General features: G+C 39.0%; 2 protein-coding genes across 2 annotated transcripts; both read left to right on the forward strand.

Annotated features, from left to right (window-relative positions):
* Window positions 1-5,882: 5,882 nt before the first annotated feature.
* Window positions 5,883-11,912, forward strand: LOC124857367 (complement C1q subcomponent subunit C-like). Its single transcript, XM_047348590.1, has 8 exons — window positions 5,883-5,898; window positions 6,067-6,206; window positions 6,565-6,684; window positions 6,781-6,843; window positions 8,596-8,749; window positions 9,534-9,674; window positions 10,714-10,837; window positions 11,409-11,912. The coding sequence occupies exons 3-8, from the start codon at window positions 6,576-6,578 to the stop codon at window positions 11,532-11,534; spliced, it is 717 nt and encodes a 238-aa protein (XP_047204546.1). The 5' UTR covers window positions 5,883-5,898; window positions 6,067-6,206; window positions 6,565-6,575; the 3' UTR covers window positions 11,535-11,912.
* A 4,771-nt stretch (window positions 11,913-16,683) lies between these two features.
* On the forward strand, window positions 16,684-22,897 carry c1qb (complement component 1, q subcomponent, B chain). Its single transcript, XM_047346585.1, has 5 exons — window positions 16,684-16,847; window positions 20,155-20,317; window positions 20,524-20,755; window positions 22,166-22,283; window positions 22,413-22,897. The coding sequence occupies exons 1-5, from the start codon at window positions 16,845-16,847 to the stop codon at window positions 22,620-22,622; spliced, it is 726 nt and encodes a 241-aa protein (XP_047202541.1). The 5' UTR covers window positions 16,684-16,844; the 3' UTR covers window positions 22,623-22,897.
* The last annotated feature ends 2,750 nt before the right edge of the window (window positions 22,898-25,647 follow it).

Here is a 25,647-nt window from a genome sequence, read left to right on the forward strand (position 1 = left end):
GTTTCTCATTTGATGTGATGATCAACTTATAATGAATATAACTCTACCAGACACTCGTTGGTTGAACTGTTATTTTCATTGTTTTAAGACCATCGGTCCTCAACCCTCTTACTCAGGGTCCACTGTAATGTGTTTTAGATGTGTATCTGCTTCACCATCTGTGGTTCAAATGAGCGCATTATATCCTCAGCATACCGTCAAGTCTGTTAATGATCCATTTCTTTGAATGAACGTGTTAGAACATGCGGGACTGTGGCCACTGAGGTCCAGGGTTGGGGATCACTGCTCCCAATTATTAAAAGAGAATGATAAATATTTGTTTACAAAATATTAAAAAGTAACCATTTTGTCTCATTAAACGTAAATGACTTCAGTTGCAAACAGGAAAACCAGTAGGATTTGTATACTGTTGTGGTGGATTGTGTTTCTTGTATTTTTGATTATTTGTATGTTTAACATTGCACTGTGCAACCTCTGTTTCTTTAATGTGTTCATTTAGTCTTTATTCAAAACTAATGCTGCAAAATACACTTTAATAATGTTGTGTTGCTAACTATAGCCTGGACTGAGCACAGCAATTAGCAAATCTCACTGGTTTCCTGACCTGAAACTGGAACATGGCTCATTTTGGTTTGACTTCATTTGGAGATCCAAGTCCCAGCTTCTGAGACGACTGGTAACAGTGCTCAGTTTTAGGGCAACTGAAATTAGCAATACGTGCTAGTTTTATGCTTTTTTTAAAGCAGCAATATGCTCTCTAAAAGAAGTTAAATATTCTCAAAAGTGTTAATAATTTAATAACATACAACCTGATAATGTTCAAATTAATGAGTTTATTACGCAGGTAATAAATTACAGCTGTGTGGTTCTGAAGCCCAGTCTGTCTAAGGTATCTTTCACCAGACATGATGGAAAAGTTTCCTGTTTAATAATAGAATAGAATAGAATAGAATAGAACAGAATACATACAAGAAGTGTGTAAATGAGTAGGATAAATTCAAAAATGCACAAGAGCATGAATATTTGTGCATTAAAGACTACAACAGACTATAAGACATGAAAAAACTGGGCAAATAACACTTTTTGTGTTTAAGTCTGTTTGGAGCAGTGATGGTTATAAAGTCTAACAGCTGCTGGGAGGAAGCATCTTTGATAACGCTCCTTTGTGCATCAAGGATGCAGCAGTCTTTCACTGAAGGAGCTCTCCTTCTGCAATTGCTTTATGCACAAGGTGGGAAACATTGATGTTATGTTTTCCAGTGCAGAGGACACTGGGAAACAGAGCAATCAACACTCAGACAGAGATGTTATGTGAGCTGAATTTCTGGATTTGATCCTTCCACAGGATCGCAGGCAGGTTGCGGTTCCTGGACTCAGGGGTGAAATGGGTTAATTCTTGAAGAAAGTTGTTCGCTCGGATCTGGCAGAAAGGTCTTGGAATTTGGCTGTTTGGATTTGCAATTGAGAAGCACCAGCGAGACTCTCAGACAGAAAACTAAGAGTCGGCCTGACCCAAAACAATAGTTGTTATCTGAATCTGGCTCCCTTGTATGGCATTGGATGGCCGGCTATCTACAACTTCTCCTGGAAGTTATGCAAACATGACGCTCTGCTCCCTCCCTTCCCTGAGGACATCTGTGGACCTGCTCAGAACAGTGTGACCGGTTGATGAACCTTCCAACGAACCATCAAGGACAATGACCTCTGTGACAGAGCTTCACGGACTTACTTTGCACACACACACATGCACACACTCACATGCCCAAGATAAACATATGCACCCCTTCACACCACCTTCACCGGATCCCCTGCATGATGTTGTTTTGTATATGTGTTGCTTTAAATCTTTACTTATGTGTGTGTTGCTTACCCCTGCTGAGGTTTTCTATCTTATTTTACCTAAATGTGTGATTTCATAACTTTTCATAGATTTTCAGATTTCTCAGAAGGATTACCAGCAAAAGCCAAATATTATTTGTATTTGAAAATTTGACTAAAGCTTGTTTTACACCAATGACCAGAGAATTTTAGATTTCTTAAAAGGATTGTATTACAACTATATCATACCAGTGACAGGCAAACATTATTAGTATTTAAAAAGTTTGGACTAAAACTGTTTTATAACAGTGACCCAGCTTATTTGAATGATGGGAGCACAGCTGCTTCATACCAGCGACCTCAAGGATTAATATTATAATTTTTCTTCTAGCACTCGATGAATTCCTTACCACAGAGGACTTAATGATCTAATTACCTCTATTAGAAAGATTGGATTAGAACCAGCTCTTACCAGTAAACTCCCAAGGATTATTAATGTGATTTCATTTGTTTTTCTGTGTTTGATTTTCTGTATCATTGTAACGTTTTTCCTCGTGTACAGCGCTTTGAGTGCCTTGTTGCTGAAAAGCGCTATATAAATAAACTTGACTTGACTTGACTTCTATCTCCCACCACCTGCACTGGGTGGAGGGGCATCCTAGGACAGAGCTGGACTTCCTGAAGAGATTATCTAACCGCTCCCTCTTAGCTGTAAATAAACTGCTGCTCCAACACCATAGAAGATGGCGGACGCCACCACAGAGCCAAAAAGTTCTTCATTAGCAGCCCCTACACTCCAAAAGACCTTGGCCCCCTCAGCAGGTAGAGCCTGCTCTGACCCTTCCTGTAAAGAGCATCAGTGTTGTGACTCCAGTCCAGTTTATTGTTGAGGTGAACACACAGGTACTGTCTGTGCGGTGGGTCTGCGCCACCAGTTCCTTGGCTTTCCCCGCATTGATCAGGAGATTATTTAATCTTCTAGGACTCTGTGAGTAGCAAAAACTACGCAACATAACCTTTATGCAACACCTTTAAAACAGCCACTGGTATAAATTCTTGTATCTGAAGAAATTTCCTGAGTAAAGAAAAAGCTTTCCTACTCTGTCAGGGGGAAAATGAAGGCTTCAATGAACCATTTCAGAAATGTATACTAAATTGAGGTATTATATTATAAGCTCTGTGTTTAATGTTAGCATGTTCTGGACCTATCTTGGAAGATGATTTAGTAGCATGAGAGAGACATTAATCTTCTCGTCTGAGTTTATGAAAGATGACCATCCCTTTCTGTCTGATGCTGTTTGTCCCTTCATCACGTTGCTAAGGATGGATAGAGGAAATGAAACCAGTTGGGTTTTTGTACATCCTCTTTCTGGAATATCCACAGATGTCTTGACATTGGAGCTTCAGGGTCAGGGTTTCTCAATCCTTCAGAAGCTTCTGTTTTTCAGCATAAACAAAACTAAACCAGAGTCAGTCCAAAGGTGACTGAGCTGAACAGAGAAGAAAAAAACCAATCACTTTGGCAGCATGATGTGCTGAACCAGAGTGCTGTTAGTTTAGTGTTTTGTTTTTAATTAAAAATCAAACACCATAGTGATAATACACTAGGCCTCAGGTTAGGCTTGGAGCACATTTCTAAACCCCAGCCATGCACTGAGAGTGACCAAATAGTGAGTTATGGATGCCCTAATGTGTTTAAAGTCAGTCAGAAGCTGCAGGCCGACGAAGCCAAATATGGAAAGTGTTTGTGCGCCTGTAAAGGAGACTGTGCATGTAACTGGAGCTGTATGCTTAGAAGTAACGAAGACAAATTTGGAAAAATGTGTGTGTGCCGTCGATACGCCTATATTCAGCTTTGATGCCCCCAGATCCTCGTTTGTTCAACCATGTCAAAACAGAGTCCCATCTCAAGCATTTCACATCGGGAGATGATTATAACCCCAAAAACACAACAACACCCTTTTAAAACTCAAAAGCACGTCAGTTTTGGTAACATGGTTTGGGCAACTAAACCAGGAGGATCAGAAGGTTCTTAACTAGGAAAATGAAAGGTAACAACACAGCAAGTTAATATAATGTAGAATGTCACAAAAGCTTATAGTATTATATTTCAATTTGACCCGCTCCAGCAAATGTGGTCCTTCATATAATTTTTATCGCTTTTGAGTTTTATTGACTTTTCCCTGCACTACCTCCAGGAAAACCTTCTCATTTCTCCTGGTCCCATTGCTACATGTGACGTGAGCAGCAGTCTGTTCACGTCACATGTAGCCCGACTCAGCCCTGATCGTACCTGCTCAGGAGAAGGGATCAAAAACTAGGTATCTGTGAAAAAAACAGTAATGCAGAGCGAGCCGAGTGGAATCGAGTAGGGCCAAATCAAGCCATTTATATAGGGGCATAAGAAAACCACAAGGAACTAGTACTTAACATAATAAAAAGGTTTATTTATTGTTAAAAGTCAAACTAATGTCTATTTTCTCATGAATTAATAAAGTAAACAGTTTACTCCTCTATAATCTACTTATTAAAGGTAAATTGGATAGTTTTATAAATAAGACTGTTTAAAATAGAATTTCCGCTAAATAAATTCTTCTTAAAGTTTAAAGATCTCTCAAGAGTTCAAAGAAAGGGATTTTATGGTCTGACTCTGAGTTCTACTTAGGTTAAGAAGAACCACCTCAGTAGAACAGGAGAAAAGGAACCCGTTTACTTTTTCAGAACCACTGAAGCATCAGAACCAGGACTCTGTCCATCCTTTTGGATGGAGGGAAGGTAGCTCTTCTGTTTCTTGAGTTCACCATAACAAAGCCAAGTGATGCTGATCTCTCATGGTTCTGCATTTTTGATGTTTAGAGGCTCCTCACATTGGATTTGGAACCAGGTGATGTGAGAGAAAATAATAATATCTTTGCAGGAACTTAATGCAAAACCTTGAAAAACTTAGCAAAGCTTACAATACAAAGCAAAAACATTTATTGCAACTGAATCCAGCAAGGTGATCAATCCTGGTTTTGACAGGTAAAGCTTCATGGTGGTTCTGGTTCTTTTTGTGCTTTAAACTAAGTCTCAGAACGTATCCGCCTTGGAAGCTGGCAGTGTTGGGGGAAGGAGTCCTCATGAGGTGCTGATCACCCAATCAGAAGCAGATTTGGGATGTTGTAAGATAAACTTCATATCAGACAACCACTAATAGAAATTGATTCTTTTAGATTATATTCTTCAAAGTAAAGATCAAAAATGTCAACTAGCTATCCTAGGTCCTAGCTCTTCTGACTGGAGTTGATTTAACTTTCAAGGTCTCTAATCAGTCTATTTAATAAAAAGACAGGTTTGCATTTCGGAGCTTAACACAATAATCACTATTTTCCTTGTTCATGCGATGACAATAAAGTTTATCTATCCTTCTCATAATTTTCACTTGTTAGGAATTATTTTAAAAGCTGTTTTGGAATTTCTAAATTAACAAAATAAGAACATTCATATTAGAGCACTATAAGGTAACACAAATAAAAATACTTCATAATGACTTCAGGACATCATCAGTGTGGGATGTTGTGGGTAAATCTGATGCTGTGGAATGACGCTTTGAAGGTGTTTGAAGAAAGGCAGTCAGATCAATTTGTTAGTGCTCACTACACAGGAAGTGCCAAATGTCTTTTCAGGGTACTTTATAATTGCACCGTATTAAGTCATTGACTTGAACTAATCGCTCAACCGAGTAAGCATGTAGCGAAAGTAGAAAGGAAGGACTCGGTTTCAACATGAAGAAACTTCCAGCAAAACCTGGCTCAGTGTGAGAGGCTGCCTGCCACTACTGACTAGGGGTGGGAGAGGACAGACCACACACACACACACACACACACACAAATACAAAAGCATTATGAATGATGAACACGTAAAACAACATCTGAGACCTGACAGTGCAGTAAAAAGCAGATAAGGCATCCTCTGTGCCTTCTCTGTTGTTTTCCTCTGACTGTCAGACGCTCCGGCGACTGTCTGTAACACTGTTACTCCACCTGAGATGCCACGACACGTGTCCCCGGCTGTGGTTCTACACATGGCAGCTCCCTGCAAGTAAATCATTTACATTCCCACCCCTCCTCCTGAATGTGACATTTCATCCTGGATGTTCAGCTTTATTTGTTGAATATTTTCTTAAAGTTGAGTCTGTTTAACATGACTGTGAAGTTACTGGGTTTGCTGTTGTGACTCTGTTCTGTTCTGGATCCCTGCGGCCGTCAGTAACCTCCCAGAAATGCAGAACTGTCAGATCAGAAATGTTTAAGCTGACTTCCTCGTCCAGCCGCTGCAGGACTCAGATCTTCTCTTCAGTTTGCTTTTTGCTCCCTGTGTTGGATTTTACTGTTCAGTAACCTCCCAAGGTAACTTTTAGATCTTTAATACATTTATAATATTTGTTGAATATTTTTGTATTAGAAGGGGTTGATGATCAGGATATTTTCCTTTTTTTTTGTTTATGTTATCATAGCTTAAATTTCTACCTTTCACATAAAATCAGATAGCTTTTTTGTCAGACAACTTTTTCTCCTTAATTTCCTTCCCATCTTTTCCCTCTTTCCTTTTCCTGCCATTCCTGAACAACACCTGTATTTTTTCGCTCTCCTTGATCTGATCATTTCTTTAAAATTGATTTTCATTCCTCATTTCTTGTATCATGTCTGCACCTGTTTTATCCAACTCATCTTATTTTTTCTCCTTGTTTCCTCCTCTCCTCATCAGCCCCCCCTTCCATGATGCCCCCCCACAGTTTTCTCCTAACCGGAGCTCTGCTCTCATTGGCTGTCTCTCTGCTGGTCGCCATGGAGACCTGTCGAGCAACAGGAATGCCTGGAATGCCAGGTTTGTACGTTTATCTGTGTGCGGTTGTAAATCTTGATATATTGCCATTTGGGGGTGTTTCTGAGACGTTCAATTGATCCATGTGACTGAACTCAGGTATTCCCGGACTTCCCGGTAGAGATGGTCGGAATGGAGAGAAAGGAGAAAAAGGAGATCCAGGTATTCAAACTAAGCAGGAATGCAAATTTTTTCCACTGTTTCTCATGTTTATGTTATGTTTTATGGACGTTAGCAAAACTTTGGCAAAATCTAGTGCTTTGTAAAAGCATTAATACTTATTTAATAATAATAATACTTCTTTAATTATTATAATAATTAATAATTCTTATTTATTTAAATTATAACCAAATCTTTCAATGTACTTTGTTGGGATTTTATATGATAGACCTAGGTGTCACAAGGAGGTGCATTATCGCGAAGCGGAAGAAAAAAATAGATGATTTTCAGTTCAATTTTTCTAATAAAATGCGTGGGTTCTCACCGGGTACTCCAGCTTCCTCCCACAGTCTAAAAACAAGACTGTTTGGTTAATTGGTCTCTCTAAATTGCCCTCAGGTGTGAATGAGTGAGTGCCTGGTTGTTTGTCCTGTACATCTCTGTGTTGCCCTGCGATGAATTGGCGACTTGTCCAGGGTGTCCCCCGCCTCTCGCCCGTAGACTGCTGGAGATAGGCACCAGCTGCCCCGTGACCCACTGTGGAAGAAGCAGTATAGAAGATGAATGAATGAATGAATGAATGAATGAATGAAATCTTTGTTGCATGGATTAGTATTCAGCCCTGCAGTCCATAGTTTGTTTAAGCATCAGTTGTGTTTGGGGAAAGTCTCTTCTTGCTTTCTACCACATCTACAGATAAACATTTTTGCTCATTTTTCTCAAGCTCAGTCATACTGGATGGAGAGTGTCGACATTTGACCATAAGTTTTTAAGTCTTGTCACAGACTTTCAACAGGATTTAGGTCTGGACTTTGACTGGGCCCTTCTAACACCAGAATATGATCTGAACCACTCTATGGTAGCTCTGGCTGTACATTTGTGGTCATTGTCCTGCTAGAAGATGAACCTCCACCCCAATCTCAAGTCTTTTGTGTCCTCTAACACATTTTCTTCCAGGATTGCCCTGGATTTAGCTTTATCCATCTTCCAAACAGTCCTGTTCAAGTCACATGGATTGTTAGTGTTTTGTTCTTGATGTAGGCCAGAAAGTTCAGTTTTGATCTTATCTGACCAGACCACCCTCCAGAAGTTCTTTCTCTTGAAGAGTTGTCATGGCCCTGATTCTCTGATAAATGTGCTCCTTGCCCAGCCTGTCAGTTTAAGTGGATGTCCATGTCTTGGTAGATCTGCAGCTGTTTCATTCTCTTTCCATGTTCAGATAATGGATTGAACAGAGCTCTGTGAGATGTTCAATGCCTGGGATTTTGTTTTTGATCCTAACCCTGCTTTGAACTTCTCCAGAACTTTCTCCTTCACCTGTCTGTAGTGTTCCTTGGTCTTCATGATGCTGTTTGTGCTCTAATGTCCTTTGAGGCCTACACAAAACAGCTTTACATTGAGATTAAACTGTACATTGGTATGTTCTGTTTGATAACTGGGTGTTTTTTGAATGCAGTTTGGTGCACAGGGGTTTTTCCTCAGGGGTATCAGAGTAAGGGGGGCTGAATACAAACCCATGGAAAGATTTAGGTGTTTCAAAGCTAAAACATAATATAAAAGTATTTTAGATGAACAGAAAATAACATTACTTCCTGTAAGGAACCAATGTACATATCAGAACGTTTTGTTCTTAGTTTAGATTTGTTTAATTTTATTAGATTCTTTATAAAATATAATAATAAAGTGAGCAGTTATAGTGGAGCACTGATCTAGTCCAGAACCACTAAAGAAACAGTCTCTCTTGTTGTTTATCAGGAGCAGAATGGAGCGGCGGCCTCGGGCCTCAGAAGGGCCTGAGGGGTGAACCAGGGCTGTCTGGACCTCCAGGCAAACGAGGTCAATCAGGGGAACCAGGAGAACCAGGCATTGCAGGGGATCAGGGGCCTCCAGGAGAGCCAGGAGAAGCTGGGTACAATACAAAAAACAACAGCAGAGAATGTCTCTTCAAAAAGCTTCCGAAAACCTTAAAATGGTTTAAAGTGATTTAAATGTCAAAGACTGACCAGCTGATCCCTCGGGTGTGTTGTTGGTTTGCTGTGGAAATACAAAAGTGATTTTATTTATTTCATTTTATATTATTATGAAGATAAAGATGTACCTTCAGAAACTAGCCGAAAAATTAAAATGAAATTTTCATAAATGCGTCATGTTAAACAATATTTTTGTTTTATTTTTACTTGTTCACTTTTCTTTGTCTTTGTATTTCCATGTAATTTTAAATTTGAAGCAAAAACACAGCAAGGCTTATTTTAAGGCAGTTTGAAAGATCGGTAGGTCTACTCCACTTCCACTTCAGTTTGATCCAATTCATTTTAATACAGTTCAGACAAAAAGCATCAGATTCAAACTTTATTACAGGCAGCTCCATTTCATTTAAAGATATACAGAGCAGTGAGAATTCGTAGTGTCATTTTTATTTTCTGAGAGACCCAGTGGATTGCGTACATTTTTTACTTCCTGAGCAAGCACAGGGTGATGGTAGGGTGGAACGACCTCCTTTAAAGGAAACAATCCTCCACCAGAAAAGGGCTGAACAATTAGTGACCTAAGCTAAGTCAAAAAAGAGAAAGGAATAGAAATGTTTCAACAGTTCTGCCACAAACTGAAATAAGATCTATGCTGTTGTTAATGTTGAAAAAGGTTCACTTCTCAGCTTCGGAACCAGAACTTTTTTGTTTTCTCTGTGGCTGCAGGTCTGCTGCAGTTCAGCAGAAGGCAGCCTTCAGTGTGGCCAGAGGAACCGCCGACTTTCCCGACAAATCCAGCATCATTCGGTTCACCAAAGTCATAACCAACATCCAGAATGACTACAACACAGACACAGGGCGCTTCAGGTGACCAAACCTCCAAAGCATTCATTGTTTGTTTTGTTCAGGTCCGATCTTGTTATGGCGTTTGTTCAGGTTCTTCTGGTAATCGGATGTTCTCAAGCGAAACAAGCAGCTGAAAATCGGCAGATGGTCTTTTGATTCTGTTAAAAGATATTAAAATAAAATACTATTTAAATATAAAAAAAATTTATGATGATTAGCAGCAACACATTAAAATCCGCTAAAATTTTCTTTTCAATTTTAAAATAATCAAAAATAAATTACAGGCAAAGAAAAACAATACAAGGCCAGGATTTTCTTAATCATAGGCAGCCATTAAATTTTGACCATCATTAATTGTGACTGTAGGTGGCGCTGTTTCTTCTGTACACCTCAAAAGGTGTTAAGGAAGACCACAAATACAGATGAACAGGATCACATAAAAATTTGGATATTTTTTGACAGATATTTTAAAAAAGTATATAATATTTTGGCAGGTTACCCTGATGAGGAAAACACTCACTCTGGATATATATGGACAGTGACATCACAGCATGAAGCATGTTTTGCTAAAGGTATTTTTCTGTTTAAATAATAAAAACATTAAATCAAGTATGTTTCTTCCTGTGATATCACTGCTCATATATGTTAGAAGGGAGGGTTTTAACTTCGGGCTAACATGCGATAAAACTCATAAAGATTTTTTGGGAGAAAAATTCTCGGAAAAACAGGTTTGACCTGCACAGAAGAAACAGCGCCACCTACAGTTACAGCATACGATGTTTCCACAACTGGCTTGTCTAGAAACACAAAGCAACAGCCAGTTCTTCGTTTCTCTTTGTCTTAAATTTGACTTTTATTAAAAATTAAAACATGGCTTGGATTTGTGTTTTCTATCTTGAAACGACCAAATGCTTTTTGTTTTAAACTCAGGTTTCAAGCTGATTTTTACAACTTCAAACCACAAATAGCAATTTACTACAAACAGTAACGAAAAATCCCGCGAGAATTGAGAAGCTTCCTGATCTACATTGATCTTTTCTGTTGGGTTGCTCCACTGTAGGTGTCGGGTCCCAGGGATGTACTACTTTGTGTTTCATGCTACTCTGGAGGACAGACTCTGTGTGCTGATGAAGCTCAACAATAATCTGCTGACAGAGTTCTGTGACTTTCGCAACAGGAAACAGGTCAGAGCAGGAGGAAATTCTTCGGTTGTGGCCAAAAGTTTCATGTAATTTTTATTCAGTATATAATTAGGGGAGGGGTGTCCAAGTCCAGTCATTGAGAGCTACAACCCTACAGCTTTTGGATGCATCCCTGCTCCAACACATCTGATTCAAAAGGCTGAAAACCCTCCTTGGCATGTCAGCAAGGTTTGCAAAGGTTTGATTAACTATTTACTGGACTCAGGTGTGTCAGAGCAGGGATGCATCTAAACGTTACAGGATATTGGCACTGGAGGACTTGAGTTGTAGACCCTTGGATGCATATAAGGGTTGCAGGAAGGTAGCTTTCCAGGTCTGGATTTGGGTCACCCCTCGTTTAGGAGAGTATTGAGGGTTGTTGGTCTGTGAGGCAAAGCAATGTAGTGCAAGGATTTAAATACTGATACTAGTTTTTTGCATCGTCTCCATACATATAAAAGAACATTTAAAAAAATGTTTAAAGCCATTACTAAAAGAGTGCAGATGTAAAGTTCTAGTATGTGAGCGTATGTGAGTGTACATGCAGTAAGAACGACACCTTTACTGGTTCCAGGTGACTTCAGGCGGGCTGGCAGTCTACGTGTCACAGGGTCAGGAGGTTTGGCTGGAGACCAAAGACCAAAGAGGGATGACAGGAAGACACAATGGTTACAGCATCTTTTCTGGGTTTCTACTGTAGCCTTTCTGACCCATGGGATGGAAGACCTGCAACAGTTGGATGGCATAATGACTCTCTAGTTATTGTTACTTTTCTTCTTAGTGTTGGTTTTTGTAATGACGTGTCATCTATTCGGATTTTACTAAAAAACAAACTGAGACATTAAGAATTTTCAACATTATTTGATGCAGATAATCAGATGTATCAAATTATTTCCTTTCAGCTAATATTGATTTCCTCAGTTGGATTTATTACCTCTGTCACCAGTAAAAAGATTTTCTGCTAAAGCCAATGTTGCATCTTTTATATTGTTTATCTCTCAAGATAAAGTTTGTGTTTGAGCTAATCAAACTAATAAATGAAGAACAAAGAGAGGCAACCAAACCCCTCTAGGATTTAGTTTTTGTTTACTTTTCTGACCAGGAGCTTATTCAACTCGGGACTGAATATTTGATCAGAAGAAGAGCAGCATTATATTTAGCCATCTGCAAACAGCTGAGATCCTGTCAATTATTTACAGCAAATGATTTTCAGTATTGATAAAAGGAGAATAGAGCATTTCTAACAGAGCAACATTTCTGATTTAAAGTTTAAATCCACTCATCGTCAGCTTGGAGTTCATGTGTTTAAATATGGTGGATTTCCTTCAGTCCAGTACTTACCCACCCCGGTCCTTAGGGCCCATTGTCCTGTATAGTTATAGTTGTTCTCCTTCTCCTGCACACCTGATGCAAGTGGATGATAAATGAATATGTTTCTGCAGAACCTGACGGCATGCAGAGCAGTTAATACTAGCATTCAGCCAGGTGTGCCGGAGAACAAACACATCTAAAACTTGCAGGACAACGGAACCTGAGGAGCAGCACTGGGAGATCAATGCTTCAATCCAGGGGTCTGCAACCTGTGTTGGTTTCCACTTTTATCCATGAATTATGTGTGGAGACGCTGACTGTGAACCTTAATAATGCTCTTCTAGACTTTTTTGGACAATGTTCTAGATTAGAAGTATCTCTACAGGCTTGGAAAGATACGTCCTTATTTCAGTCAACAACGTCTACAGCAAAACAACCTACTTCTCTAATCTCATTATGAATCATAAGCATACATCTAAACTTCCATTCAACACAGTGTCACAACTTGCTGAGGGTAAATCAACCACTTGCAGTTCAAATTTGACAGCTCATGACCTTCTAACATTTACATAGCTACAAGGCTCTAAATGGTCTGGTGTCTTCCTACCTCTCCAACCTTTTGCACCTCTATGTTCCACCCCATGTTCTCTGATCTCAAGGCACTGGCCTTTTAACTGCTGATAGAGAATCTGCTCAGGAGCTCGTTTTTACCTTCCGCGCCCCAATATTGTGGAACAATCTCCCTAAAGTTATCAGGCAAGCATGTTCTGTGAAGGCTTTTAAAGCTAACCTAGAGACCCACTTGTTCACCTATGGTTCTTAATTTTATGCTCAATGTTTACTGCTTCTTCATTGTTTTAATTGTTTTAAACAGCATTGTACTGTTTTATTGTCTTTTTATCTTTCTGTAACTTTTTCAGCACTTTGTTTGAAGGTGCTTTACAAATAAAGTTATCACTATCTCCAGTGCCTGAGTGCCACTGTCCTGCAACGCATCCTTGCTTCAACACACCCGAATCAAATGAAGAGTTAATGGCCAAGTCAGGTAATTCAGCCATGTGGTTCAGGTGAGTTGGAGCAGGGATGCATCCAAACATTGCAAGGCAGTGGCATTCAAGGACTGGAGTTGCCGAACCCTGCTCTAATCTGTACAAGGTCAATATTATACATACAGGCTCAAATAAAAACACGCACCACATCAATATTTGGTTGAATGTCCTTCAAGCTGCTTCTCAACAACACAGTTTTTGTAACCAGCTGAGCATCTGGCGTTATTCTGGATGGATACCTAACCGCTATAGTTTGCAGAACTTGTAGAGGTTAGTCCAAAACTGAAAGATACTTGTTGCTCTTGAGACCATCAGCACAGAGCACACAACCATGCCATTCACTTAAAGGAAGTTAACTCCAAAGAACACATGTTTATTGGAATCAATTTAACTGGTTTTCTGCACTATTTCTGCAGATTTCTTTAACAGATGTTATCTGGTGTTTGAACAGATGGCTGGTAATCCCATTGAGATTAGGACATTTGTTCAACACTTTAATAATACATAATTCAGAGTTGAATGATTTAAGAAATAAAAATGTTCCTTCAAGCAACAAAGTCCTAAGAAAAACTTTAACAACTTTCAGAAAGAACCTTTAAGGAAGAATAAATTAGTGTAAAAGTATGGCTGCTTAGAGGGAAATTCCAACATAACTAAATTATAATGGGGGAGATTTAAGACTTGTGCAGAGCTGCTGTTGATGCCTTTTGGTGGACGCCTTACTGGTTTTATTTTGATCTCATGTAGTCACCTAATTTAGGTGCACTGAGGAGACATTTTGTTTCAGAAAATACAGGGAAACTTTTACCTGCAGTTTTCAGCAACTACTTTTAAATCAAAAATATTCTGAATAAAAAATCATGCAATGTTTTGTGGGGTCTGTAGTTCACATAAATGACAGATTGACATGTTTTCATCCTTTATATAGTTTATCACAAGTTCAGTCTGAACTAAGAGACAGGGAACCTGTGTCCAAGAAAACAAAACATATGTTTCTAGCAGACATAACCCTTTACTATAACATAGTAAATCGTGAGGCCCCCTTGACCAGGTTATCCAAGCAAGGACCAGGGGCCTGACAGTGTCTGAAGGACATGGTTCCTGGTGATAACACTAACTCCCTGTGGCCAAGGGTGACTGGGCATGTTCCTATGTCAGAAACCAGATGTATGTATAGTCTGAGCTGTTTATAAGAAGGGGCTGTGTTCATAGTTCTTGGGGAATCCTTCTACATTTGGCTAAAGATGCCCCCAGATAGGTGCACAGATCTGTTATTTTTGATATGGGCTTGCTTGGAAATAAAACCTTCCTCAGTTCAACTAAGTCTATGTCAACAGAGTCTTTTTCCTGGAGCATTCTCACATAAGCATTTTGAAGGTGACCAAACCCACTGCACAACTGTTTCAAAAGTTATGATGCAAAAAAAAAAGGTTTTATAAGGTTAAAACATAAATCATGTTGATTGGTAACAAGTTTTTATTAACATAATTGGAAGCAGTTTAAGAAACACTTTAGTGATTTTCTGTGAATTTGTAACATCATTGAAAGTCTCAAAGATATCAGATATTGCACTGAAAGAACAATATTTTTTATACTTTATTTAATGTTGAAACTATCAATGTTTCAGGTGCGTGCATTCAGATTCTCTTCTGATAAGTTTATCTGTGGACACAACAGCAAAATATTTCAGCAGGAAGTCGAGGTAAAGAACTGATGATGAAGCATTAAAAAACAGATGTGATTATAAAACCAATGTTCTCCAAAAACAACATTTTGTTCTGTTTTTCTCTGAAATTCCTGTTAGTTTGCTAAGAAGGAAGCGTTTCCAGGCAGTTTGCGGCTGAGGACCCAAACTTCTGTACGGCCAACAGTATCTGTTCCACAAATTATTTATTCTCCTCAGCAGTATAAAAATCATCTGTGTTTTTGATATTTATACATCCTGTAAAGATGCTGCTCAGTCAGCTTTTCTCATATCCTCATTTTTGATTCTGGGTTTGTCTTGTCAACCAAATCTCGAAGGAGGAAAATTCAATTTGATATTTTTTTAATCACAACTGCATCACTGTCCTTTAATGAAAGGTGTATGTGTATACATTTTTGTTTTCTTCTTCAAAACTACTTTTAGTTTCTTCTGTTAGAGTTCACTTTTCTCATCAGGTTGCCTTGGTGTGTGAAACAAATTATTTGGACAGAGAAATGACTTATGGATCAAATTAAATGTTGCACTAGTACCTACACTTCCCGTTAAAGGTTTACATCCACGCTACATAAGCATTGATGTCATATTCATTTTGGGCTCTTAATGATTTATATTGAGGGTAGAATATTCTAGATTTTTTAAATCAACCCCAAGTTAAAATTATTATTACATAATATGTATACATATAAGGCATGGCAGGTCTATTTCTATAGCACCATTCAAACACAAGACAATCCGAACAGCTTTACAAGACGTCAAAGGAAAGGCACAATAAAAATGACAAAACATAAAAACACTGCATAAACAAAATAGATGTTAAAATAGAGATATTAAAGACATGAAAGAAACAACTTTTTCAAACAATTTATTAGTCAGATTGTTTGACCAAAAGCTTCTGTTTTCAGTCCTGATTTGAAGGAACCAACCAGTCCTGAACATCTCAGTTTTTTAGGGGGTTTGCTCCAGCTGAAGAAACTAAATACTGCATCACCTTGTTTAGTTCTGGTCCTAGGAGCCCTGAGGAAGCAGGTCCCTGAAGACCTGAGGAGTCCACATGGTTCATACCTGACCACAAACCAATATCAGAATTTTTAAATCTATCTTTTCACAAACAGGGACCCAGATCAGTGATTTAGGAACTGCAGTGATATGGTTTATTTCCCTGGTGTTTGTCAGGACTCTGGCAGCAGCATCTGGGATGAGCTGCAGCTGCCTGATTGATTTTTTTTTACAGAGACCAATAAAAAAAAACGCCATTGCATTAAACTGACCTATCGAAATAGATAGATAGGACCCTTAAGAAACCCCACAATTAATTTTTGATACCCACATATTTATAATTACCAATTGGCACAAAGTACGCCTTGCCTGCCATATAAGATCAGAACCAGTTTAGGACAGTACCAGACAATCCCACCCATTTTCCGGCCTATCAGTTAGTATGTTGATATAAACTGTGTCAAATGCAGTACTGAGATCTAGTCATGCAGAAGTTCTAGACCCATCACTGTTACAATGTATTTCATTTAAAACCTTTACCTATGTAGTCTGATGTGGTCTAAAGCTTTACTGGAAATCACTGAAGATATTATCATCCATCCTACATGGATCAGAACACCCAAACCTCCTCCTGAGCCTGACCCAGAACTGGGCTCTTCCTGAAAGAGCATTCAACTCTAGATTTGTGCAAATTAAATAAATGAATAATCCCCTCAATGTTCTCCAGTTGATCATCTCACATTAAACACAATTAAAAAATATATATTTTCCCAGGTTTCTGCATTAAAATGTCAGTGATGCACCTCCAAAAACAAATTTAAAGACACCAGAAGAGGGTTTTGTTGCTCTCTTGAGTTTCACTTCATGTTTTCTTCCTGATTCTGTGGAGCAGGACAGCTTTCTAACGTCTTATTACAGCACCACAGGACGACGGACACCATTACTGCAAATGGTGAGACTATCTTATATTTTATAAAATATTGGACAATAAGAAGTAATATTCAAGGAGTGAAAGAAAAAACTTTGTTAGAAAGCTTAAAATGTCCTTAAATTCATGTTTTTTAAATTTTACAGATTAAAATGTAGGCAAATATATGTGTGAATAAATACATCTCTCTGACAATAATAATTCGCTTAAACATGAAAGACATTTCCAAAAAATACAATATTTCTGAAACATCTGCTTCTTAAAATTCTGGATTTTGAGGTGGATTTTACTAATTTAAACAAACCATCAAACATATTTTTTTGAATGAAATAACAGCTACAGGCATCAGAACTTATCTTTATTTCACAGCAAATGAACAGAATTTGCTGTAAAGTGAAGCTAGATTTATGCTCAGATTAAATTATGCATCATTTTCCCTTTCCAATGACAAACATTAAGGTTTGTGGTTGTTGTGGTTTAGTTTTACTAATTACTCTGCATTATACAAGGATGACATGCTGTTTGAGATTAAGGTAATGTTAGGAGCAGATGTATTTGATATTACTTCACTTGTGCCTAAAGTGAAATAATAAAATTGTTGATTATGTGCAAGATGTCTTAATTATTTCAATTTTTGTTTATTGATTGCTCCAGACAAATATATGAAAAGATGTGAATCAGGCAGTTCTCTAAATGTGGAATGTAGAAAATGTATTATTCCTCCTCTGAAATTTAACCAAGGCTAAACCTTTACAGGGAAATATTGTAAAATAACTCAAGGTGTCCAACTATACTGTGTTGCTGCAGGCCTGTAGGCCGACCCATCCTCTTCCTCGGTCATGCCTTTTGAATGTGGTTTTCCATAGTCTTGCAGAGAAATGCAAGGACATCCTATAAAAAGATGTCGTCTTGAAGGCAGCGTGTGTTTTTCTAAAATCGCTGCTGGACTTTTCTGCATTTATGGAGGTGGAAATTACCTTTAGCAAGCGCACTGACACAACCCAGTACAACCACAGAGTCTGTCTGCAGGAACTGGTAGCTGACAACAGATTGGATGCTTTTTTCCAAATGAAATATGTAATAATAGACCCTTTTCCACCCAGGATTTAAGACCCAGGATTTGTTTTACCCAGGTAAAAGGAATCGTTCGGAAAGGGTACGGACCATTTATTTAAATCAGCCTAATGACGTATCGGAAAGTTGTGAAGAAAACTGCAATACACCTTCAGTCCAGCAGATGGCATTAATCATTTACTCCCTTTAAAAAACTCCTATGCCTGGTTCATACCGCAACATTTTAAAATTGCCTGTTGATTTGAGAAACCCGAGAGACCTCACACATGACAGCAAGCACAACACGCCACACACGAATAGATTTCAGTCACAAACATTCAGATTTCAGACGGTAAATCCCCCACACCCTCTCGAGATCAAACGTAAGTTCAGAGTAATTCCCCTCCATGTTTCTGTCATGTTGCTTTCTGATTGGCTACATGTCACGTTCAACAGGCTGCATGGTAGGATATTGGGCCAAGACAATGAAACATGTTGAATATCCCCGATTTGAGGTCGGAGTGGTCCAACATCCTTCCGAGCAGAATAGATCACTCTTACACCACACACAGAATAACTCATAAGATTATCTTTAGAGCCATCACCATGATCTGGGCATGTCGATAGGGGAAGATCATTTCAAAATCTGCATAAAAACCCTTCCGTGTGAATTAGGCATTAGCTAAGAAATAATGTTTTGTTTCATCTGACAAATTATTGTACTGTAGATGATGAGCAGCATTAGAGTTATACAGCTGATTAATTCCTTCCATTATTCCTTAAGTTGCACTGGACCCATAAGCAGGAAAAGTTTAAATCATTATTTTGCATTTAATGTTTTACCAACCTGCATCTGTCCAAAATTGTTATTTTTCTTTTACTATTATATTAATCAGGTAAACTCATATCGGATATCTACATCACAAACAGAAAAATTTATTTAGCAATAATTATATTAGTGTATATAAAGTAGTACCGAGAATTGATAGCTTCATTGTCTAATCATAAGCAAATATTTATATAAAGTAGAAGATGCATAGACAGTGAAGTAGAGTATAACAGGACACCAGGGTGAAGAGGATCACCGGGAGCTTTTGGAAATCTTCATCCAAACCTGGAACTGTGGTCTCTCCTCCTGCAGAGCTGTCTACATAAAACAATTAAAATAAATATTTTGAGAGTTCATACTCCACTAAGTTAGGTTCATATAAAAAGACAGTCTTAGGGAAATATGTATTTTTTATGTACAAGGAAGTGCCGAGCCAAAATCAGGCAGCGGTTAGTGGGAAATCCCAGTCCAGCCGCCCAGTTAGCTTTGCTTAGTTTAGCAGCCAAGCCAGCCTGTAAGCGGAGCTCTGCTGCTCCAAAAACTCCCAAATAACATTTCAATGTAGGATCATTCTGGATGAACTGACTGCACAGATGAAGTTTTGAGATTTACTTTCTCGCCTAAATAATCTAAAAACTCCTTTTTGTGACTAATTAATTATATAAAAACGATACATTTTCACCATCGCCTGCACCATTACTGCTACTAGTGGTGCTACGCCTTGCTGCACAGACCTTCTGCCCAGTTCATTGGAAATCTGGAAAGAACTACTCCAGAGTATGACCTGCTACCCGTGGAAGTAAAGCATTGGGAAAGTGAAATTACCTGGGTAAATGTGCATCAAAACGTGCCCTGAGCTTATCTCAAGCAATGGAAAAGGGGCTAACGATGCATCTGACCAAACTTTACTTTCCTTTTGTTTGATAGTTAATCCCAGATGCCTCCTAGCCCAGAAAAGTGGATGCTTCCTCTAGTTCAGAGCTCTGTGGGATGTTCAAAGCTTGGGATATTGTTTTAAAACCTAAACTTGCTTTAAACTTCTCCACAACGTTCTGCTATATTCCTTGGTCTTTGTCATGCTGCATGTTCTCTGATGTTCTCTAAAAGGCCTTCACAAAACATATGCAATTATACTGAGATTAGATTACACCCAGGTGAACTCTGCTCACTAATTAGGTGACTTCTGCTAGCTGTCTGCTTTTATTTGAAAGACGGATATAATATTACTTACGCGTCAGCATTATACATCACTTTTTGTTGGTCTATCATACACAATCTCAATAAAATACCTTAAGGTTTGCAGCTCTAAAATTTGAAAAGTTCCATCAATATGAATGCATTTGCAAGTTACTGAAAGAAACCATTTGAATTCTATTTTTGTTTTTTGCCAATTGTAGTGTTAAACACAAATTTGGACACAATTCTAAAATCACTACATTTTTTGTTCAGGCCCTCCGGTGGCTGAGCTGCAGTTCTGCTTTGGTAATCTTGGTCTGCATCCTCCCAGCTGACATGCAGTCCTGCACCGGAGGAATCCCTGGGATCCCTGGGATACCCGGTACCCATGGGCCCAACGGCAAGGATGGCCTAAAGGGAGAAAAGGGAGATCCAGGTGAGCTCAGGTTGGACAGGATGTGGATCTGAGAAGTTCTTCTCATAGTTTTTGTCTCTGTGTTGGCTCAGTTTCTCATTCAGTGAGTTTGGTGTTTCAAATATACAGCACTGCAAACATTTTGGATGTTTTTCCGGGTCTTAATGATTGTTCAACGTTTTAAGGCACTGATGAGACATTTCATAATTGTTTATGTCCCTGAACAGGTGAAGAGGGTCATCCAATTAGGGGTCAGAAAGGGGTTCCAGGTCTGCCGGGCCCACCAGGCCGGCCTGGTATGAAGGGGGATGTGGGTCTGCCGGGCCCTGTTGGATATCCGGGCCGGAAAGGAGAAAAGGGAAGACCCTTCAACCCTTCCAGCAAGCAAAAATCCTTCTTCTCCTACCGACGGGCCATCTCAAATATACCAGAGTATAACACTGCTGTTAAGTTCAGCAGGTGAGATGTTTTTACAGAAACCAGGGATGATGTTGACTTTTTAAACGAGATGCTGACCAGAAGAACAATCATGAAACAATCATTCTACAACCCACAGTTTTCCCTGAAAGAGATTTAGGCACTGATAAAATTTCTTTATCAGTGTTAAATTGGAGCCAAAGATAATTTAAGAGCCTTAAAAATCAAACTGATAGATTTTGTTGGATAATGCTGGGTTTCATTTGTACTCGAAAGCAGAACATCTAAATTCACGTGTCAGATCAACTGGAAGGCCTCCTAAACTCAGGATACAGTCTGTTTTCACCACACCAAGCTTTAAAATCCAACATGGCTGCCACATGTATGAAACGGTGAATGTTGCAGAAGTAAAGTCTTTAATTGAACTTCTTTTTGTTTATTTGTCAAACACACAGTAGTCTATTTGTGAACACATTTTCCAGTATATGAATGCATAAAATGAAGAGAAATACTTTTATTTCTTTTATTTTATTTTAGCCAGGTCATTGAGAGGAACAGTTAACAAATCCCTCTCCAACAATTTGCAGGAACATGGTTAGGTGGAGGGGTGCCACTATTCCCAGACCAGAAATCTTCCACCGAGATGGATGAAAAGTAGCATAAGGCCTTCTGAATTCTCCTAAATTGCATCGAAAGATGAACCAAAAAACCCAGAGTTTGTATCCTCAGTGATGTTGGAACCCTGAGACAATAAATACTGTGAAATGTTATTTTGATCAGCTTTTCTGGTTCCTCTAAACACACAGACTGTGAGGAGCGCTTTTTCTTCTCAATGAGAGTGTCATTTAATTTTCTGCTTTAATTTCAAGGTTATGGCTGTTCTGTTGGTCCAGGGCTCTGCAGCCTTTACAATCTAAGCTGTTTTAGTCTCCATCCATCCATCCATCCATCCATCGGTCCATGCTAAACAGTTTCCAAGATGTATGATTTTAAAAGAAGCATCATAGCCATTTATGGGAAGGTAGAACAACCCCTCTCAAATAAGGAGACCTGAGACCCTATTTGTCTTCAGCTTGCTATCCTGTTCTGAAGACGATTTGTTGTCGCTGTAGAGATAAATCTCTATGCTCTGTCTCACAGAGAGAGAGAGACAGACAGTATCATCCTAAACCTTTCTCTGACAAAAAACTGCCACTCTCAATAGTCATGTGACTTCATGAGGTCATGTGACTTATTTTGTTGTGTTCTAAATGCCAGAAACATTTCCTGCCTGCACTTAAAACTGGAAATGGTGTTAGGATGAACTTTAATTCATTTAGTGCCCTTTGTAAAGGTTCATTTGAAGTTTTTTTCTCATGCAAATCATATTAATACACCAGGAAAAAAATTAAATGCAGAGTCAACATTTTATTTTAGAACTAAATAACAAAAAGATGCTATAATCCCTCACAGACAGATTTTGCCAGAGTTGGACCCACAGTTTCAAGGAGAAACGCTGACAAACGGGACGTTCCAGTGCACGACTAAAGGCGTGTATTTCTTCAGTTACCACATATCAGCAAAGAGCAGAGTAAGTCTGGAGATTCTGCCCTCAAACATCTGCACAAATCATCTGCTTTACCTGCTCTTTCTCCTCAGATTAGATGCTATATTTCATCTCCAATTATCTTTGCTGATGATGTGTAATTTAACCATTCAGGTGTGTCTGAAGCTGATGAAGGGCAGTGACAGTCACATGATGCTGTGCGACATCTCTGATGGTTTTCTGGTTACATCTGGCTCAGCGGTTCTGGAGCTGGATCCCGGAGACCAAATTTCTCTTCACCCAACCAAGTACAACGGTCTCTTGGCGACCCAGAGCAGCACCAGCCACACCTTCACCGGCTTCCTAATCTTCCCCACCTCCTAAACCAATCCATGCACAGTCCATTAGACTGCGGGACATTTAAAGCATCCATCCATCCATTTTCTATACCCGCTTCTTCCATACTGGGTCGCAGGGGAGCTGGAGCCTATCTCCAGCAGTCTAGGGGCGAGAGGCACATTTAAACCAGTTAAAGAAAATATTTCATCTTTGTGAAAACAGAATAATTGCCTGCAATTATAAAAGGTGGTTCTGTATGTTTCATTTGCATATTACAGCATATACTCTTTGACCCAGTTTAAATAAAGTAAAACCAGTGACTTTGCTTCATGTCTTATTTAACCTCAATCCATAAATGCATCTCCAAATGTTGTTTGGATAAAAACAGTCTTATATTTCAGTTTGGACAGTATCAAACATTTATATCGATTGAGAAAAGCAAAACTTTAGATGATCATGTGTTTTTTTTCTGAATGTAGACAAAATTCTGCTCTTTTTAATCCAGATGAAAATCGTCTTGGCCTTGTGTCTGAGCAAAAATCAAACTGTTTCTGTTAGTGCATGACTCGGTCCAAATCTTAACTCTATCAATGTCTAAAGCTATCTCTGTATATCTTACATTCAGGTCCAAATCAGCCCAGTGTGACCAGCTTGAGCTGTCTGATCAGGCAGCCATCCATGCAAACGGCCATTTTCTGCATCCAGTTGAGGAAAGATTTATGACCTTTCCAATTGAATGCAAAAACTTAAAATATGCTCCCACTGCACACTGTCTGAGCAACATATTATGAATTATTCATGGACTTGTTTAAAAGCCGAGTCTGTTTTAGGAAACTATCGAAAAGAAAGATACCAAGTAAATCTTTTATCATTGGAAAATCACATTCAGTCATGGAATGTAGGAATGAGGGAATAACAACATAATGAACCAGCAGTGACTTGAAGAACCAAAGGGAGAAATATACAAAAGAGAAGTGATCAATGGACCAAGAGACCGATGGAGGCAAGGTTCATAGTGTATAACTGTGTGAATGTTTCACCCACAAATCAGGTTGTTTAAATGTTTTTTTAAAAAAGATATTTTCAGCACTAGTGGCCTTTATTTATTTATTTTTTGACAGTAAAGAGGGGTAGAGAGAGGGGGAGACATTCGGCAAATGTTGCCGGGTCTGGAACTCGAACCAAGGACAGCTGCTTCGAGGACTGTAGCTTCTGCAGATGGTCACGCGCTTAACCGTATAAATGCTTTTTATACATGTGTTTGCACTGGTATGGTTTAAACCCAAGCGATGAAACTGAATCACATTTAGCCTCATACAATAACACAACACACCTCATAAAATGATGGAAACAGCCTCAAACAGTTGTAAACTGTAAACAATTCCTCTGTTTTTGTCACGTGCATCAGTCTGGGCACTGAGGGGAATAGAATGCATGTGAATCATCTAAGGGACACTTGCATTCTCACTCAGAATAAAGTGGTGCCCAATCAGTAGATTAATTCCAGACAAGTCAGATGTGATGATTCCTGAGGTGAACAAGCTATAGACAATCATGTCCATAAATAGCTGCGTAAAGTTGTGCTTAATTGTGGAATGACGGCAGCTTTTGCACAGCTGGAAGACATCGCCAATGAAGGAAGTCGGAGGAAGCGTGTTTTCCTAAATCATGCTGACCTGCTGGCACATGATGATGCATGGCTTATTAGCCCCCAGTGTTACAGAGGGAAACCAGGATCCCTGGGACTCCATCAGTGGTTGAAACACTCTTGTCGATGCACAGCAGGATTTTTTTTCACACCTACCTTGATGTCGGAACGTTTTTTTTTTTTTTCGGCCAGGGATTGGAATTTAGCTTCTGCCATGAATTGGAGCCATTGTTCCACTGCATCGTGAGGTGGTTCAGGCAGGTGAACCATTTTTAGGGCATGACCCACTGGGTGGCTGGTCTACAACCTCCTAGAGGGCCTGTACATCCATTCTGATGTGGGAAACTTTTAATTTCTCACTAGTGCAGGAGCATGTTGAGTTTGTCGGGTTTTCGTTCACGGAGACCCAATCCTGAAGATGAGGGATGGATGATTCACATAAATTAATATCTCTATATTTCTTTAGTATCTCCACAGAAAAAAGAAAAAGCACAGACTGCATGACTTCCAATTCTCATAATTAGGCTATTATAGTTTACCTCCTTTAGAGCCAGTTTACGTCTCTCTTTGTGTTCAGGTTTATTTCTGTCTCCTTAGTGATTGTTACTAACAGGTTCAGGTTGCTGCTAAATATCTGCACATCAAACCTGAGCCCTTACACTCTGGAGGAAGTATTTAAATATTAATCAGGAGTGACGAGCAATAAAAAATTAATTTGTGCAGCGTGCAACATTTCCTCCTGTAGCTCATCGGTTAAAAACTGAGGTATCAGGTGTGGTTCAGCCGGCTCATTACAGTCTAGCAACACATTAATTATACATCACATTTAATCAGTGGTCAGACTGAACTTTACCGACACAAAGAACCGTGTCAGAACCTTTTATCTTAGGTGCTCCTCAGCTGCACACAACTTCATCACCATTTTACCTGGTCATCAACTAATTAACAAAACACTCAGGAATTAAAACAAATGGCTGGTACTTGTATTGTGCTCTGACAATCCCAAAGTGCTTTACACTACAATCATTCATCCACCCTTTCACACACTGAAGGTTGTAAGTTACATTGTAGCTACTGCTGCCTTGGCCAGAAGTGAGGGTGAACATAAAATCGGCGCCACCAGGCCCTCTGACCACCATCAGCAGGCAAGGCAGATGAAGTGTCTTGCCCGAGGATAAAACAACTGAGATGGACGGACCGGTCACAGGATGAACCCCTACAACCGCAGCTACAGTCGCCCCAAAACAAAACAAGAAAAATTCTAACTTAACGTAACATAGAGAAAATTATATTTAGCTTTTGATACAGTGCAAAAGACATGAAATTATTATTGAAATTATTTATTTACACTTTGACCAAAATAAACAAGCATTTAGAGAAAATTACATAGAAGAGCATTTGCTGTTGCACCAGAGTTGGACT

The sequence above is a fragment of the Girardinichthys multiradiatus genome, chromosome 20, assembly GCF_021462225.1.
Source record: "Girardinichthys multiradiatus isolate DD_20200921_A chromosome 20, DD_fGirMul_XY1, whole genome shotgun sequence".
Taxonomy (NCBI): domain Eukaryota; kingdom Metazoa; phylum Chordata; class Actinopteri; order Cyprinodontiformes; family Goodeidae; genus Girardinichthys; species Girardinichthys multiradiatus.

Bases quoted from the DNA above. Each gene is read 5' to 3' on its own strand.
- c1qb (XM_047346585.1), top strand. The intron at 20,318-20,523 runs GTGAGCTCAGGT...GTCCCTGAACAG, and splicing joins GGGAGAAAAGGGAGATCCAG to GTGAAGAGGGTCATCCAATT. The intron at 20,756-22,165 runs GTGAGATGTTTT...AATCCCTCACAG, and splicing joins ACTGCTGTTAAGTTCAGCAG to ACAGATTTTGCCAGAGTTGG.
- LOC124857367 (XM_047348590.1), top strand. From the start codon at position 6,576: ATGATGCCCCCCCACAGTTTTCTCCTAACCGGAGCTCTGCTCTCATTG. The intron at 8,750-9,533 runs GTACAATACAAA...CTGTGGCTGCAG, and splicing joins GGAGAGCCAGGAGAAGCTGG to GTCTGCTGCAGTTCAGCAGA. The intron at 9,675-10,713 runs GTGACCAAACCT...GCTCCACTGTAG, and splicing joins ACAGACACAGGGCGCTTCAG to GTGTCGGGTCCCAGGGATGT.